Source organism: Diabrotica virgifera, chromosome 6, assembly GCF_917563875.1.
Source record: "Diabrotica virgifera virgifera chromosome 6, PGI_DIABVI_V3a".
Classification (NCBI taxonomy): domain Eukaryota; kingdom Metazoa; phylum Arthropoda; class Insecta; order Coleoptera; family Chrysomelidae; genus Diabrotica; species Diabrotica virgifera.
The window spans coordinates 198,492,924-198,507,610 of record NC_065448.1 but is presented as its reverse complement, the minus strand read 5'-3'; the positions used below and the strand labels follow the sequence as shown (position 1 = coordinate 198,507,610).

The window sequence follows — 14,687 nt, the reverse complement described above, 5'->3', positions numbered from 1 at the left end:
CCATTGTGCTTTTTCTATCTGTTCCCCCATTCTTGTTGCCAGTCGTTTAGCATTCGTTCCCTTACCTCGGTTTTCACCCCTATTAGATGGCCGTTATCATTTTCGTATATGATCTTACGTTCTTTTGCTAGGAGGTGAATGGGGAGCGTACCCGCAATCATCTGTAAGGCTATCGTCGATGTAGTCCGGTATGCACTTACTACCTTCAGGAGGGAGTTTCTTTGGGTTCTCGTTAATATTTCCTCATGTTTTTTGAATCTCAACGCTTCAAGCCATACAGGTGCCCCATATAGGAGGGTGGATTGTACTACCTGGAGATACAATTTTCTTTTGTAATTACTGGGTCCGCCTATGTTTGGCATAATCTTTGTCATAGCAGCGATTCTCTGTTCAGCCTTCTGGGCTGCATTTATAAGGTGTTTCGTGTATCTCAAACCTGACTCAAGGTGTATGCCCAGATATTTAGCACAGTTACTCGGTTCTATAATGCTACCATTTAAATCAAAACTCAAAGTTGGTCTCTGTCTTGGTCCCTTTAGTATTACTATGTCTGTTTTGCTACTTGCCAACTCTAGGTCATTATCTATCATCCAGCTGTTGACTTTTTTGTAACAACTTGTCACCTTTTCTTCAATACTTTGGATGTTTGGGTTAGGCTTTTTTTGCGTTTTATTAAAATAGCGTCACTGTAAATCACTCGACGGAAACTCTATACATGGAGAGGGAGACTCATAATGAAAGATTTATCTTTTCTGTTGTCTTTTTATGGTAGGGCTATATGTATGGATATACATACATATGTATTACAATAAGAAATAAATGTTCGGATTATCCGTGCTTTTCAATTATCTGTGCTAACGTCCGGTCCCGAGGAGCACGGATAATCGGGGTTCTACTGTAATTGCCATTTTCCATTCACATATTGTCGTTATTATATGGTTCACTCTAATTATCTCAGAAGAATTCAATAATGGAGTTTATTAGTTGCCATACTAAAAACTCTCTAAATACTCGATTATTGTGATCGACCTGAATGCTGACGTAGACTGTGTGTGTAAATAGGTTGCTCCTTGACTTGACGGCGATTTGACTGTGATCTGATCATACCGTGACTGTTGGTCTGAATCAACCTTTAATGATTTCGTCGCTGAGTTCAATTACCCACAAATTTTAGATACACTGTACAGTAGAACCCCGCAAATCCGAACCCCACAAATCCGAACGTTCGGCAAATCCGAATCAATGGAAAGTCAAAAAAATTTAAAAATTTAAGACAAAAACTTAAAAACCTGTTTGTTATACAGAGTATAACAACAAAATTGAACAATGTAGTAATAGTAGGACTCTGACATTTAAAATTTCTTAAAAATAAATACGTACTTTATACGTAGTGCAGTGCTTATAAAGGTTAAACATAAACTGACTTTGGTTTTTTCGTAGTCAACTTGAGTCCAAAAATATTGTCCACGCTCTTGCGAGAACGTTTTGCGACTTAAAATCAACGACAATGAAAGCTTTGAATTCTCAGTCAGACTAACTTTCGGATAATCCGAAATTTTCCTGTCCTCCCAATTAGTTCGGATTTTCGGGGCTCTACTGTATAATTTGTTAACGATAATTTCCTACTATACTCTATTTTTAAACCAGGAAGAGTAACTAAAATTTACCGCGCCGTAATGCTTGTACGTAATGGCAGCTAATCTGAAAAGCTCAACGTAGATGGCGCTAGTGTAGTTGGAGTTCACGTCAACTGTCCAAATCTATATATTTCTAAGTAAAGATTGCATTTATTTCGCTGTGTAAATTTAATTTTAGAAAATAAGATGCCTCCGGGTTGTCCTATACCTTTGTGCTCATCTAGAATATCAGGATAAAGATTTCCCAAAGATAATCTGATGAGAAAAAGTGGATTGTAGTAATAAGAAGAGATAAATATGCGCCGAGAATAAATGCACGTATCTGCAATAAATATTTTGTTGAAACAGATTACGTATTGCCCCTTGATTCGACTGCAAAAACATGAAATACTATTTATTTGTCTTTTATTTTGTTATGTTCTTCTTCTTGATGTGCCTATCCGTGACGAATGTTGGTTGGTTGATCATCATGACAATCTTCACTTTATCTGCAGCAACGCGGAAAGCTGCACAAATGTTGTGTTGAATCAGGTTCCGAGGTTCTTTAACCAGGATGTTCTTCTTTCTGGACCTCACTTTCCAAATACTTTTCCTTGCAGGATGGCTTGTAGAAGGCATATCTGGATTCATTTCGCATAATGTGTCCAAAGTATTCCAACTTTCGAGATTTTATGGTAGTACCTCTCGGTTCTTCGATATAGCCACATCTCAAATGCTTCCAATTTTCGGCGCATAGGTATCTTCGTTCAAGGTCCATGATTCAACACCATAAAAAAGGACAGAGAAGACACTCAGCATTCTTACTTGTATACCAAGATAAAGGTGGCTCCTGAAAAAGGCCCTCATACGGTTAAAGGTTGATCTAGCTTTTCCGATGCGCGCTCTTATCTCTTGGTTCTTTGTCTCATTCTTCATTATTTATTATGGTGCCGGAGTAGTTATAGTGCCTCTCGCTTTCTACAGGGGTTTGGTTGAAGTAGAGTTGACCTTCTTTTATTTTTTTTTCTTGCTAATGATCATAAGCTTTGTCTTCTTTATGTTTATATTGAGTCCATATTGTTGACTGTAATATGTGATTTTGTTCATGAGGACTTGTAGGTCTTCTACAAGGTATGGTGTCTTGTATGGTGTCATCTGCATACCTGATGTTATTTAGCCGGTACCCGTTTAGTAGAATACCTTTTTCAGTTTCGTGCAAAGCTTTGATAAATATTCTTTTAGAGTAAAGATCGAAAATTAGGGGGGACAAAATGCAGCCTTGCCTCACTTCACGCATGATTTTCACATATTCGGTGTGTTAACCCTTAACCGTTAACTCTGAGGTTTGCAGTCTGATTCCAGTAAAGATTTCTAATTATTTTCACATCTTGGTTGTTAATTCCTGCTTCTTTTAGTATTTTTGCGTCATCTTGGCGTACTGTACTCGATCAAACGCTTTCTCGTAATCAACCAGACATGCGTATACGTCGAAATTGACGTCTTTGTATCTCTGGAATAAGAATTGTATTGAAAACAAAGCCTCTCTCGTACCAACAGCATTTATGAACCCGAACTTGTTGGGCTAAATTTGACTTTCACACAGCTTGGAAATTTTTTCATGGATTATCTTTAAGAACAGTTTTAGGAGATGACTCATCAGGCGTTTATTTTTTCATATTTCTTACCAAAATCTGTAGCGCTGGAGTTTAAAGGTCTTAGTTCAATAGTAAATTTACAAAGGTTTAAATTTTTTTCCTCTCTTTCATGTGAATACCTTTTTCCAATAATTCTTGCATTTCTTCTCAATTCGTTTTTTAATTCACAAATAGTTCAAGATCCGTATTTTTCTGCCCTAATTTATTAAATAGCAATAATTAAAACAAAACTACCATACAAGCTTAAAGAACTGTCTAAACGTTGACCCCCCAACTACACTAGCGCCGCCAAGCGGGAGCAACGGCGTACGTAGCTGCCATTGGTCCGACTTCAGGTAAGTTAACTATTATGAAATTTTGACACTATTGACATTTATGAAATTTTGACACTATTGGCAGTTCACAGGTCAATTAAGTTATAAAAGCGATTTTTTGTGTTTTATGCGTTCCTTTAATTGTTATTTTAGTCTGTTTTTATATAAACAACAGTTATTTTTAGAACTCTTTAGCGACGTATCCGTACAATATAATATTTATGGATTACCGTCGATGAAAACCGTCAACCAAAAAAGATGTATTTGGTGATTTTTCTAGCGACTTACTGATGTGTAAATCTGTATTTTTAGTTTACCTGGTATAACTAAAACTAAACATAAACTAAACATAACTAAAAGTGATTTACGCTTTTGAAATATTTTTATATTAATAAGTGTACATACCTGTTGACGCCCTGTAAGACCATACCTTCCTATGATTTTTCTCATTTCTTCTTTTTCTTTAATATCAGGGAATTCTTTCATCATATATTCAAGCGGCGAGAGGTCCAAGTCTAGCAGTTCGTGTAGATGCTGATGGTACCGGGCAATACGTAAATGAGAGTTTTTCCTAATCATACCTTCTGTTGGAGTAAGCTAAAATAAATTAAAATTATGTATTAATTTTTTATTTATATTATGTCAATATGAATGCGACAAAGAGTCAACGCCTTTGAAAAAAGCACTTCTGAAAATACCCGTTTAAATTTTGACTACTTTATTTTCAATTTCTTTTTGGTCTGTCAAATCGTAAAGTGATGCACACCGGAATATGTTTTTGAATCGCGGAGTAATTTACAAAAGAGAAGATGAACAGTCATTACGCTAAAGCGCGCTAGCGCGAAGCTGCTACAAAGTTATGTAATTTCATCTATGATAATAAAAAAATAAAAAATTTCAAAATTTTTAAACTATATCCTACGGTTCTAGGTGATTTGCTCGAAATCAATTGCTCGAATAAAAAAGAGAATAATATATCTAAAATATTTATTCACAATAATGCAACATAATACACATAGTTTCAAAAGTTATGCATCACCTCTCGTATTCACGATGTTTATGCTTTTATAAATCCGTATCTTTATCAAATATTTAATGGGCCTTTTTATAAAAAATATAACTTTTTTGGTTTTTTATTTTATTTGAATACGTGATTAAAAATGAATTGTACTTTAATTTCTGAGTTGGACCGTATAAGAATTATCGATTTAGTTGAAGAAGGCCATTCACAGCGGTTCGTGGTGGAAAGAGTGGGTGTTTCTCAGAGTGATGTCTCACGGATATGCAATAGGTTCCTGAAGACAAACTCGATACGGAATAGAGCTCGGTCTGGTAGACCCCGAGTTACCAATGATCGACAGAATGGATATATCAGAAGTTCCATCTGTAGAAATTGTTCTATGTGTGTACCAGCAATACAAAGAGAATTCAGGAATGCTACAGGAGTCAGAGTATCGTTCGCTACAATAAGAAGAAGAATTTTAGACTCAGGTTTGAGGAGTCGTCGACCAATAAGAGTTCCTCAGCTACAACCTAGACATGTTTTGACCGCCTCCAGTGGGCTTGAGAACACATACAGCTCCCCCAACAGTTTTGGAATTTTGTGCTTTTTTCAGACGAGACCAGAATCTGTTTAAATAGTGATAACCGGCGAATTCGTGTGTGGCGAGAGTCAACAAGAGCTGCATAACTAGCCACACACGAATTCGCCGGTTATCACTATTTAAACAGATTCTGGTCTCGTCTGAAAAAGCACAAAATTCCAAAACTGTTGGGGGAGCTGTATGTGTTCTCAAGCCCACTGGAGGCGGTCCAAAACATGTCTAGGTTGTAGCTGAGGAACTCTTATTGGTCGACGACTCCTCAAACCCGAGTCTAAAATTCTTCTTCTTATTGTAGCCAACGATATTCTGACTCCTGTAGCATGCCTGAATTCTCTTTGGAGGGCTGGTACAGACATAGAACAATTTCTACGGATGGAACTTCTGATATATCCATTCTGTCGATCATTGGTAACTCGGGGTCTAACAGACCGAGCTCTCCGGTGCATATCCGTGAGACATCACTCTGAGAAACACCCATTCTTTCCACCACTAACCGCTGTGAATGGCCTTCTTCAACTAAATCGATAATTCTTATACGGTCCAACTCAGAAATTAAAGTACGATTCATTTTTAATCACGTTTTCAAAAATTTCCCAGAATACATTTTTCAAATGTTGACACCTTGGCAAAACCAGGTCAATTAAATGGGTATTCAAATAAAATAAAAAACCATAAAAGGTATATGTAGTTTTTATAAAAAAGGCCCATTAAATATGTGATAAAGATACAGGTTTATAAAAGCGTAAACATAGTGAATACGAGGGATAATGCATAACTTTTTAAACTATGTGTAATAATACATACCCAATAAAGAAAGATTGGTAATGGGTAAGCATGTTAATGGGTATTTAATGATTTTAATCTTTCCCTAATACCTGGAAATTATTATAATCCCTAATTATCATGAGAGAAAATCAAAACCGTTATTTTTCTTATTATTTTAAAAGTTCAAAGATATTTTAGATTTGTAATAAATACTTTTTCAGCATAAATTAATATACGATTATATACGTGGAATATCACACAATTTGTCCTATTTCAAGAATCTTTCTTATGTCTATATTTTGTAGTATTGTGAATAAATATTTTAGATATATAATTTTCTTTTTTATTCGAGCAATTTGTATTTCGAGCAATTACATTCGAGCAATTCACCAGTTACCATATCCTCCCTACCCTTTAAACTGTATAGTAAACAAAACATTAATACTTACATCACCATATAATAATTTCAAGAGAGTACTTTTTCCTGCTCCATTGGGTCCCACCAACGCTAACCTAGTGTCCAGATCTATACCGAATTCCAAATTTTTATAAATCAAAGGTGTAGAATCGTTATATCTAAAACTGACATTTTGTACCATAATTACTGGTGGAGGTATAGTACCACAACTGGGGAAATAAAAAGTGACAATTTTGTCACTAGTCACTTTTTCTGTTAGACCCTGAGCTACCATTTTGGCTAGCGTTTTTTCTTTGGACTGCGCTTGTCTCGCAAGCTTTGCTGATCCGTGACCAAATCGTGCAATATAGTTCTACAATAAAAAAGTTATATTTTACTATGATAAATTATTTTTTCATAAAACTATAGTTTTCATTGTTTAATAGTATACTCTATGGGTAAGATCTAAAAGAAAACTATCGCAACCTATCAAGTATGAAACTGAAGAAAGTTAAAAAAGAAGATGGATATAGAATGGGAGAAAAGGAAATAAAGATAATATGCTATGCCGACGACGCCATAATAACAGCCGAAAATGAAGATGACCTACAAAGATTAATTAAAGAATTGGAAGACACAGTGCGCATATACAACATGGTGATCTCACCAGGGGCCTGATTCTAATTCATTTCGACGTCGCAATTTAATTTCGAGTCCGCCATGATGGTCGCAATTTATAGCGATTCTTATTCATTTCGATATTAGTTACAACTGGGGATATTAACGTTATCATGCTGAAACTGCTCAGAATTTGGGTTGGCCCTCCGGTTTATTGGATTTATTTTCTACGCATATATTAGTAATATGGGGTATGACAAGTCCGCAGAAAGTGTGTTATTTTATTTATAAACAAATTAGCACTCCTAAATCTTCTTTTTTTTTTCAATTAGTACTCTGTATCTGCTAAGATATTTCCTTTAAGCCAAAAACACTCAAATAAAAATTTACCCTAATTTAGTTCTGCAAAGTTATTTTTTTCCGATTTCTTTCAAAAAAAAAAAAAATTACTGAGAAAATCCGAGTTTTAAAAAATCTGCAATTTTCAATTAAAATTTTAGGGTAGTAATTATTTATCAATAATTAAATAAATTGATAACATGTAAGATTCTTTATAGTAGATTATACAGGGTAGCGAGAAAGTATGGAAACACGGTAATTTCTCGGAAACCGCTTGAACGATTGTTATAAATTTTGGTGGGTAAGGGTATTTAATACGGCGGATATTATAGTGGTAATTACATTGTTGTCAAATCTTCCGTTGTTCTGGAAATCTAATGAACTTTCTTATTTTAAATGGAACACCCAATATATTTTTTGCGTTTTGAAGTCCTTAAGAAATACTGATTATTTTTCATGTTATGTTCCCTATACCTAAATGCTATAATTTCGGAGTTATTGCTACATTTATTAAAAAAAAAAAAATTAAACAAATTATACAAATTTATTTTTTTTTTTGACCGGGTAGATATTATTTTACGTTCTTTGGGTCATTGGGAACAAAAAAGGTCTTTTGTAATTTCCCTCACAATCGTTTCCGAGTTATAAACATATTAAAGCTGAAAAAAATCGAAAAATGACGATTTTCTAGGTTCAAAAACATAAGTAAAAAATATTATTTTTGAAACTATGAAGTGCCTAAATTCAAGTTCAAACCTTATTTTATCATATGCCGATAAGCGATTTGGTCTTATTTCATTCTAAAACATTATTTTTTAGTTGTTAATGTAGCCCGATAGCCCGTCCTCGCATATGAGATTTATTAACAATTAAAAAAAAAAACAATGTTTTAAAATAAAATATACCAAAAATTGTTATAGAGATCTGATAGAACAAGGTTTGAGCTTGAATTTAGGTACTTCGTACTTTTAAAAATGATTTTTTTATTTGTGTTTTTGAACCTTGAAAATCGCCATTTTTCGATTTTTTTCAGTTTTAAATTGTTTATAACCCGGAAACGATAAACTTTTGAGGAAAATTACAAAAGACCTTTTTTGTTCCCAATGATCCAAAAAACCTAAAATAATGACTACCTGGGCCGAAAAAATTGATTTTTATAAATTGTTAAACATTTTTTTAATAAATGTAGCAATACCTAACTCCGAAATTATGGAATTTAGGTATAGGGAACATAACATGAAAAATAATCAGTATTTCTTAAGGACTTCAAAACGCAAAAAATATACAGGGTGTTCCATTTAAAATAAGAAAGTTCATTAGATTTCCAGAAAAACGGAAGATTTGACAACAATGTAATTACTACTATAATATCGGCCGCATTAGGACACCTCTACCCACCAAAATTTATAAAAATCGTTCGAGCGGTTTCCGAGAAATTACCGTGTTTCCATACTTTCTCGCTACCCTGTATAGAGAGGGGCTAAATTATGGAATAAATTCTTTTTCTCTAAAATGGACGATTTTGGAGCAAAATCCCGAAACAATTCGATTTTTATTTTTAAATTACCATTTTTTGGCATATATTGCATACTAGTGACGTCATCCATTTGAGCGTGATGACGTAATCGATATTTTTTTAATGGGAATAGGGGTCGTGTGGTAGGTCATTCGAAAGGGCGTTCAATTCTCTATTCAGTAATATAAACATTAATATCCTTATGTATTTATACAGGGTTGTCAAAAAATAATTTTTGAATTAAATTAATTGGCGCAAAAATAAGAATGTATGTAATTTATTTAACTCAAAATACATTGTACTGCTGTCAGAAAATAGAAAAAAGGTTTATTTCACAAATAAACATTTCTTCTCGCTTAAATTAAATCACAAACAGCCTCCCTCCTACCAATTGGCAGTTTGAACATTTAATTTAAGCTAAAGCAATGTTTATTTGCCGAATAAACATTTTTTTCTATTTTCTGACAGCAATATAATGTATTTTGTGTTAAATAAATTACATACATTCTTCTTTTTGCGTCAATTAATTTAATTCAAATTTTTTTGGCCACCCTGTATAAATAATGATATTAATGTTTAGAATACTGAATAGAGAATTGAACGCCTTTTTAAATGAGCTACCACACGACCCCTATTCCTATTTAAAATATAATCGATTACGTCATCACGCTCGGATGGATGACGTCACTAGTTTGAAATATATGCCAAAAAAATTTAAGTTAAAAATAAAAATCGACCTGTTTCGGGATTTTTCTCTAAAATCGTCCATTTTAGAGAAAATGATTTTATTCCATTATTTAGCCCCTCTCTGTATATCAGGAGACCGGCGACAATCTAACCAATAGTTTAGCAATAATTAAAATGTTTATTAAAAAATTTCGGTCGAAATAATAACCAGAAAGATTATGATACACCAGAATAACTATGATTTTCGTATAAAAAAAAGCACTATACCTATTCAACGTACTTTACAGAATTGAAATTGGACTATTTGAGTGGTCTCAGGAATGTTATAAAGAAACAATTTTTTGGTTTATACACAAATAGAACCCCTCAGAAAATATTAGATTAAATTAAATTAAGTTAAATCTGTTGAAAAGGGCTTGGCTTCTGTGCCCTTTTCGAAGAAAAAAAATTGAATTGCGAGGAGTGGTTCCAGGTATAACCGGTCAAATTTGACCGGCATTTGCGACAGAGTTATAAACAACAGGATTTGAATCTTTGAACCATTACCTTTTTATTCCGGTACTCTTTGTACATACAAATTTTCATATCTTCAAGACACTCATAACAAAAAAGATTTATGTCACCAAGCTATTTAATTATTGATAAATAATTACTGCCCTAAAATTTTAGTTGAAAATTAAAGATTTTGTTTGAAAACCCCGAATTTTTCGAGGAAAATTTCCGCCGACTGAAATCGGAAAAAAATATCTATGTGCAGAATTAAATTACAGTGAATTTTTATGTGAGTGTTTTTGGTTTAACGTTAAAATCTTCTGAGTTACAAAACAATAATTGAAAAAAAGATTTCGGAGCGCTAATTTGTTTATAACCGAAATAGCACACTTTCTGCGGACTTTGCATAGCTATATTACTAATTATGAAATCTTAACATTTGATTCCAGTATGTCCAGCATTAAAACAACTGGTACATAATTTTATTTCTTTTATACTAATTTTCCCAGATTATTACCTTACATCTTTCAATGAGTTGATAATTGATAATTCACATTTAGAGACCTATTAGAAGACCTTTAACAATGAAAAACTGAATCTTGGCCGAAGGTGCGATGGTGCCTTGTTACCCCCACTCCCCCTATCTTAACGGCAGATCAAAAGTGATTTTTCGCAAAACAAAACTTTTTTTTTTTATTTTTTGGGTCCATTCTAAGTAAAAAATGTTCTTACAAGTTTTTTCGTAGCATGCATAGTTTTCGAGATACACGAGGTTAAACTTTAAAAAAATCGAAAAATTGCAATTTTTAACCCGAATGTATCTCGAAAACTATGCATTTTACGAAAAAACTTGTAAGAACATTTTTTGCTTAGAATGACCCAAAAAATACAAAAAAAGTTCTAAGATGAAGTTAGTTTTCAATCCTAATAGCAAAATTAATAATATTGAAAATATTAAAAATATTACTAAAAGATTTTTAAATTGAAAACTTATTGGTACATTTCCCTGGTGACACCTCCAAGGCTTCTACAATTTGCAAGCCAAATGGATGCTGCAGTGAAGACAAAGGGAAGGAATTCTACACTATGCAATGCAATTCACATCCCCGGTCTGCAGCTCGGTAAAGTTCCAACGGAAAATGCACCTGGTTACTCTACGGAGTAATACGACTGTAAAATAAAAATGTATACCATTTTTATTCAGTTGCAATGCGAAGGCAAAACAATCCTACTTTTCAATTAGAATACGGAGCGCAGTCCAGTCCTCTGAATCGCGATTTTCGGCTCTTATTGGAGCCTCATCGGAAAGAACGTACGCACTGTTCTCCATACCCTAATTGACTAGCGTCGAGAGTTTTTCCCACCCACTGCAACCGAAGTGAAGGTATTAGGTGACTAGCGTCATCTGGCAATTGAAAGATGAAGTTAGTTTTCAATCCTAATAGCAAAATTAATAATATTGAAAATATTAAAAATATTACTAAAAGATTTTTAAATTGAAAACTTATTGGTACATTTCCCTGGTGACACCTCCAAGGCTTCTACAATTTGCAAGCCAAATGGATGCTGCAGTGCAGACAAAGGGAAGGAATTCTACACTATGCAATGCAATTCACATCCCCCGTCTGCAGCTCGGTAAAGTTCCAACGGAAAATGCACCTGGTTACTCTACGGAGTAATACGACTGTAAAATAAAAATGTATACCATTTTTATTCAGTTGCAATGCGAAGGCAAAACAATCCTACTTTTCAATTAGAATACGGAGCGCAGTCCAGTCCTCTGAATCGCGATTTCGGCTCTTATTGGAACCTCATCGGAAAGAACGTACGCACTGTTCTCCATACCCTAATTGACTAGCGTCGAGAGTTTTTCCCACCCACTGCAACCGAAGTGAAGGTATTAGGTGACTAGCGTCATCTGACAATTGAAAGATGAAGTTAGTTTTCAATCCTAATAACATCATCTAACTTCATCTTTCAATTGCCAGATGACGCTAGTCACCTAATACCTTCACTTCGGTTGCAGTGGGTGGGAAAAACTCTCGACGCTAGTCAATTAGGGTATGGAGAACAGTGCCTACGTTCTTTCCGATGAGGCTCCAATAAGAGCCGAAAATCGCGATTCAGAGGACTGGACTGCGCTCCGTATTCTAATTGAAAAGTAGGATTGTCTTGCCTTCGCATTGCAACTGAATAAAAATGGTATACATTTTTATTTTAAAAAAGTTTTGTTTTGCGAGGGGAGGGGGCGGAGGGGGTAACAAGGCACCATCGCACCTTCGGCCAAGATTCAGTTTTTCATTGTTCAAGGGCTCAGGTAAAAGAATCCGAACATAGTTGCCGGCCCTCAGGTTTTGCATACTCAAATGCTTCCAGGGTCCGGTTTACAATGAACAATACAATTTAAATTTGTACTTACCTTCATATGGTTGATTTGATCTTGTTCCCAATTATACTGTTTCATTTGATTTTCCAAAAGTTCCATTCTAGTCTTAACAAAGGCGTCATAATTGCCGGTATAATATTTGAGCCTTTTTTTATTTATGTGTATTATGTTTGTGCATACTCCGTTTAAGAAATCTTGCGAATGTGATATCAACACTAATATTCTCTTATAACTAAAAATAAAAATATCTCTGGTACTAATTCTTGAACAAGTTTTACTTTACAAATGAAGAGCACAGGGGAAAACAAGGAATGTCACATTTTATACATATTGAGATAAACACCAATAAAGGTTTAATTCTTATGATATCTAAAAACTACTTAGGAGATTCTTAGCAGAATTCTAGCAATTCTTATTCATAATCTTAATATAGAGGCCGGTTTTCACGCTACGTCTTATTGTATGTTTTGTTGGATATGATATTTATTTTTTATTATTATCCCGGTTATTTATAGCGTTCTTCGCCTTCCGGTTCCCAGTTTCCAAGCTTAGTCGGTCGTTCCATTCGCCAGGGTTAAGATTCCTTTCCGACATTGCCTTCTGAATGCCGCCTAGCCATGATTGATTCGGCCTTCCTCTCTTCCTTCTTTCCCTTGGCGTCCATTTTAAAATTTGTTTTGGCAGTCTGTCGTTGTCCATTCTTTCTACATGGTCATACCAGATCAGTTGTCTCCTTTGAATTTCGTCTATGATGGTTGACTTGACTCCCATTATATTTCTGATTTGGTCATTTTGTATTCTTTCAAGCCTTGGTTTTCTAGCCGATCCTCTCCAGAAGTCCATTTCCAATGCATGTAGGCGTCGTTCCAGGGATTTAGTAAGTTGACATGTTTCGCATCCATAGAGCACTATACTTTTAAAAATGGAGTTAAAGATAAGATGTTTTCTTTGATTAGATAGTTCTTTTGACCATAGCATAGGATTTAGGCATCCAATCACCCTTTTTCCTTGCACGATCCTTTCCTCTATCTCTTTTTCGGTGCGCCCACTCTTGTTGATTGTTGTTCCCAAATATACATATTCCTCACAGTTCTTGATTGTTTCTTGTTCGTTAACTATTAGATTAACTTCAGTCCCGATGCATAAGTATTGGGTTTTGTTTCTATTTACACAAAGGCCCCACTCTTCATATGTTTGAAATACCCGTCTTGTCATGAATTCTAAATCTTCCTTATCCGCTGCTACTACGACTTGGTCGTCCGCGAAATGTAGAGTATACAATGTTGTATCATCGTCAAGTTGAATTCCCATCCCTGAACAAGATCTTCTCCAGTGTTTTAGTGCTTCATTTAAATAGATCTTAAATAGTACTGGGGAGAGGCAGCATCCTTGTCGTAATCCTTTTGTTACTGGAAATTCTTCTGATAAGGTGTTGTTTAGTTTGATTATTTTTGATGTGGCTTTATTGTATAGTTGTTTGACCGAGGCGATGATCGTGTGATTTAAGGAAGATCGTTCAAGAGACTGCCACAGCTTTCTCACAGGAATCGTGTCATATGCTTTTGTGAGATCCACAAATAAAAGATGTATTTCCTGGCTTCTTGTAACTTTCTTTTCATTAAGTTGTGTTTAAACCGGCCTTTATATTAATCTATATTAACTTATGAAGGACCTTCGAGAGAAGATACTGAGAAAAGTATATGGCCCGGTGCAAGAGGAAGACGGCACATGAAGAATCAGGAGAAACGACGAGGTTAATGAACTGAATGAAGGGTATGATATTGTAAGATTTGTGAAAAGTCAAAGACTGTCATGGCTGGGACATGTTCAGCGACAAGAAGACCCGAAAACGACAAAGAAGATGATACAGTGGAAGCCGGTAGGAAGGCGGAAAAAAAGGAAAGCCCAGGAAGAGATGGTTGGATGACATGGAAAACCATGAATATAAGACAATTCAGGAGAAGGGCCCAATGGAAGGACACAGACAGACAAGCAAAGACCCATCCAGGGTTATGATGCCAAAAAAAGAAAAATATTAACTTATTAATTTAACAATGCACCAAAAAATTGCTAACATTCCTTATTTTTGTTCAGTGGTGTGTTGACAATCCTGGTTCTTCGCATGGATACATATTCTTAGAAAATTTATATAGACTGATCTTTCTGGTTATTGTCCTGAATCGATATGCTAGTCGATAGTACTCAGTTTTTGCTACCATATAACGAGAAAAGCCAAAATTCATGAAAAATTCACATATCTTGTTTTTCCCCTGTACTATTCAAATGTTATTAAATTTT

At 34.7% G+C, this 14,687-nt stretch overlaps 1 protein-coding gene across 1 annotated transcript in view; it reads right to left on the bottom strand.

Annotated features, from left to right (window-relative positions):
• The window catches only part of LOC114339529 (ATP-binding cassette sub-family F member 2), a 45,849-nt gene that overhangs the window by 9,978 nt on the left and 21,184 nt on the right, over positions 1-14,687 (bottom strand). Inside the window, exons 5-7 of the mRNA XM_050654467.1 lie at positions 12,423-12,621; positions 6,404-6,724; positions 3,991-4,182 (exon numbers count right to left, since the gene is read on the bottom strand). Coding sequence (XP_050510424.1) covers positions 3,991-4,182; positions 6,404-6,724; positions 12,423-12,621 — 712 coding nt within the window. The remainder of the gene's footprint in view (positions 1-3,990; positions 4,183-6,403; positions 6,725-12,422; positions 12,622-14,687) is intronic.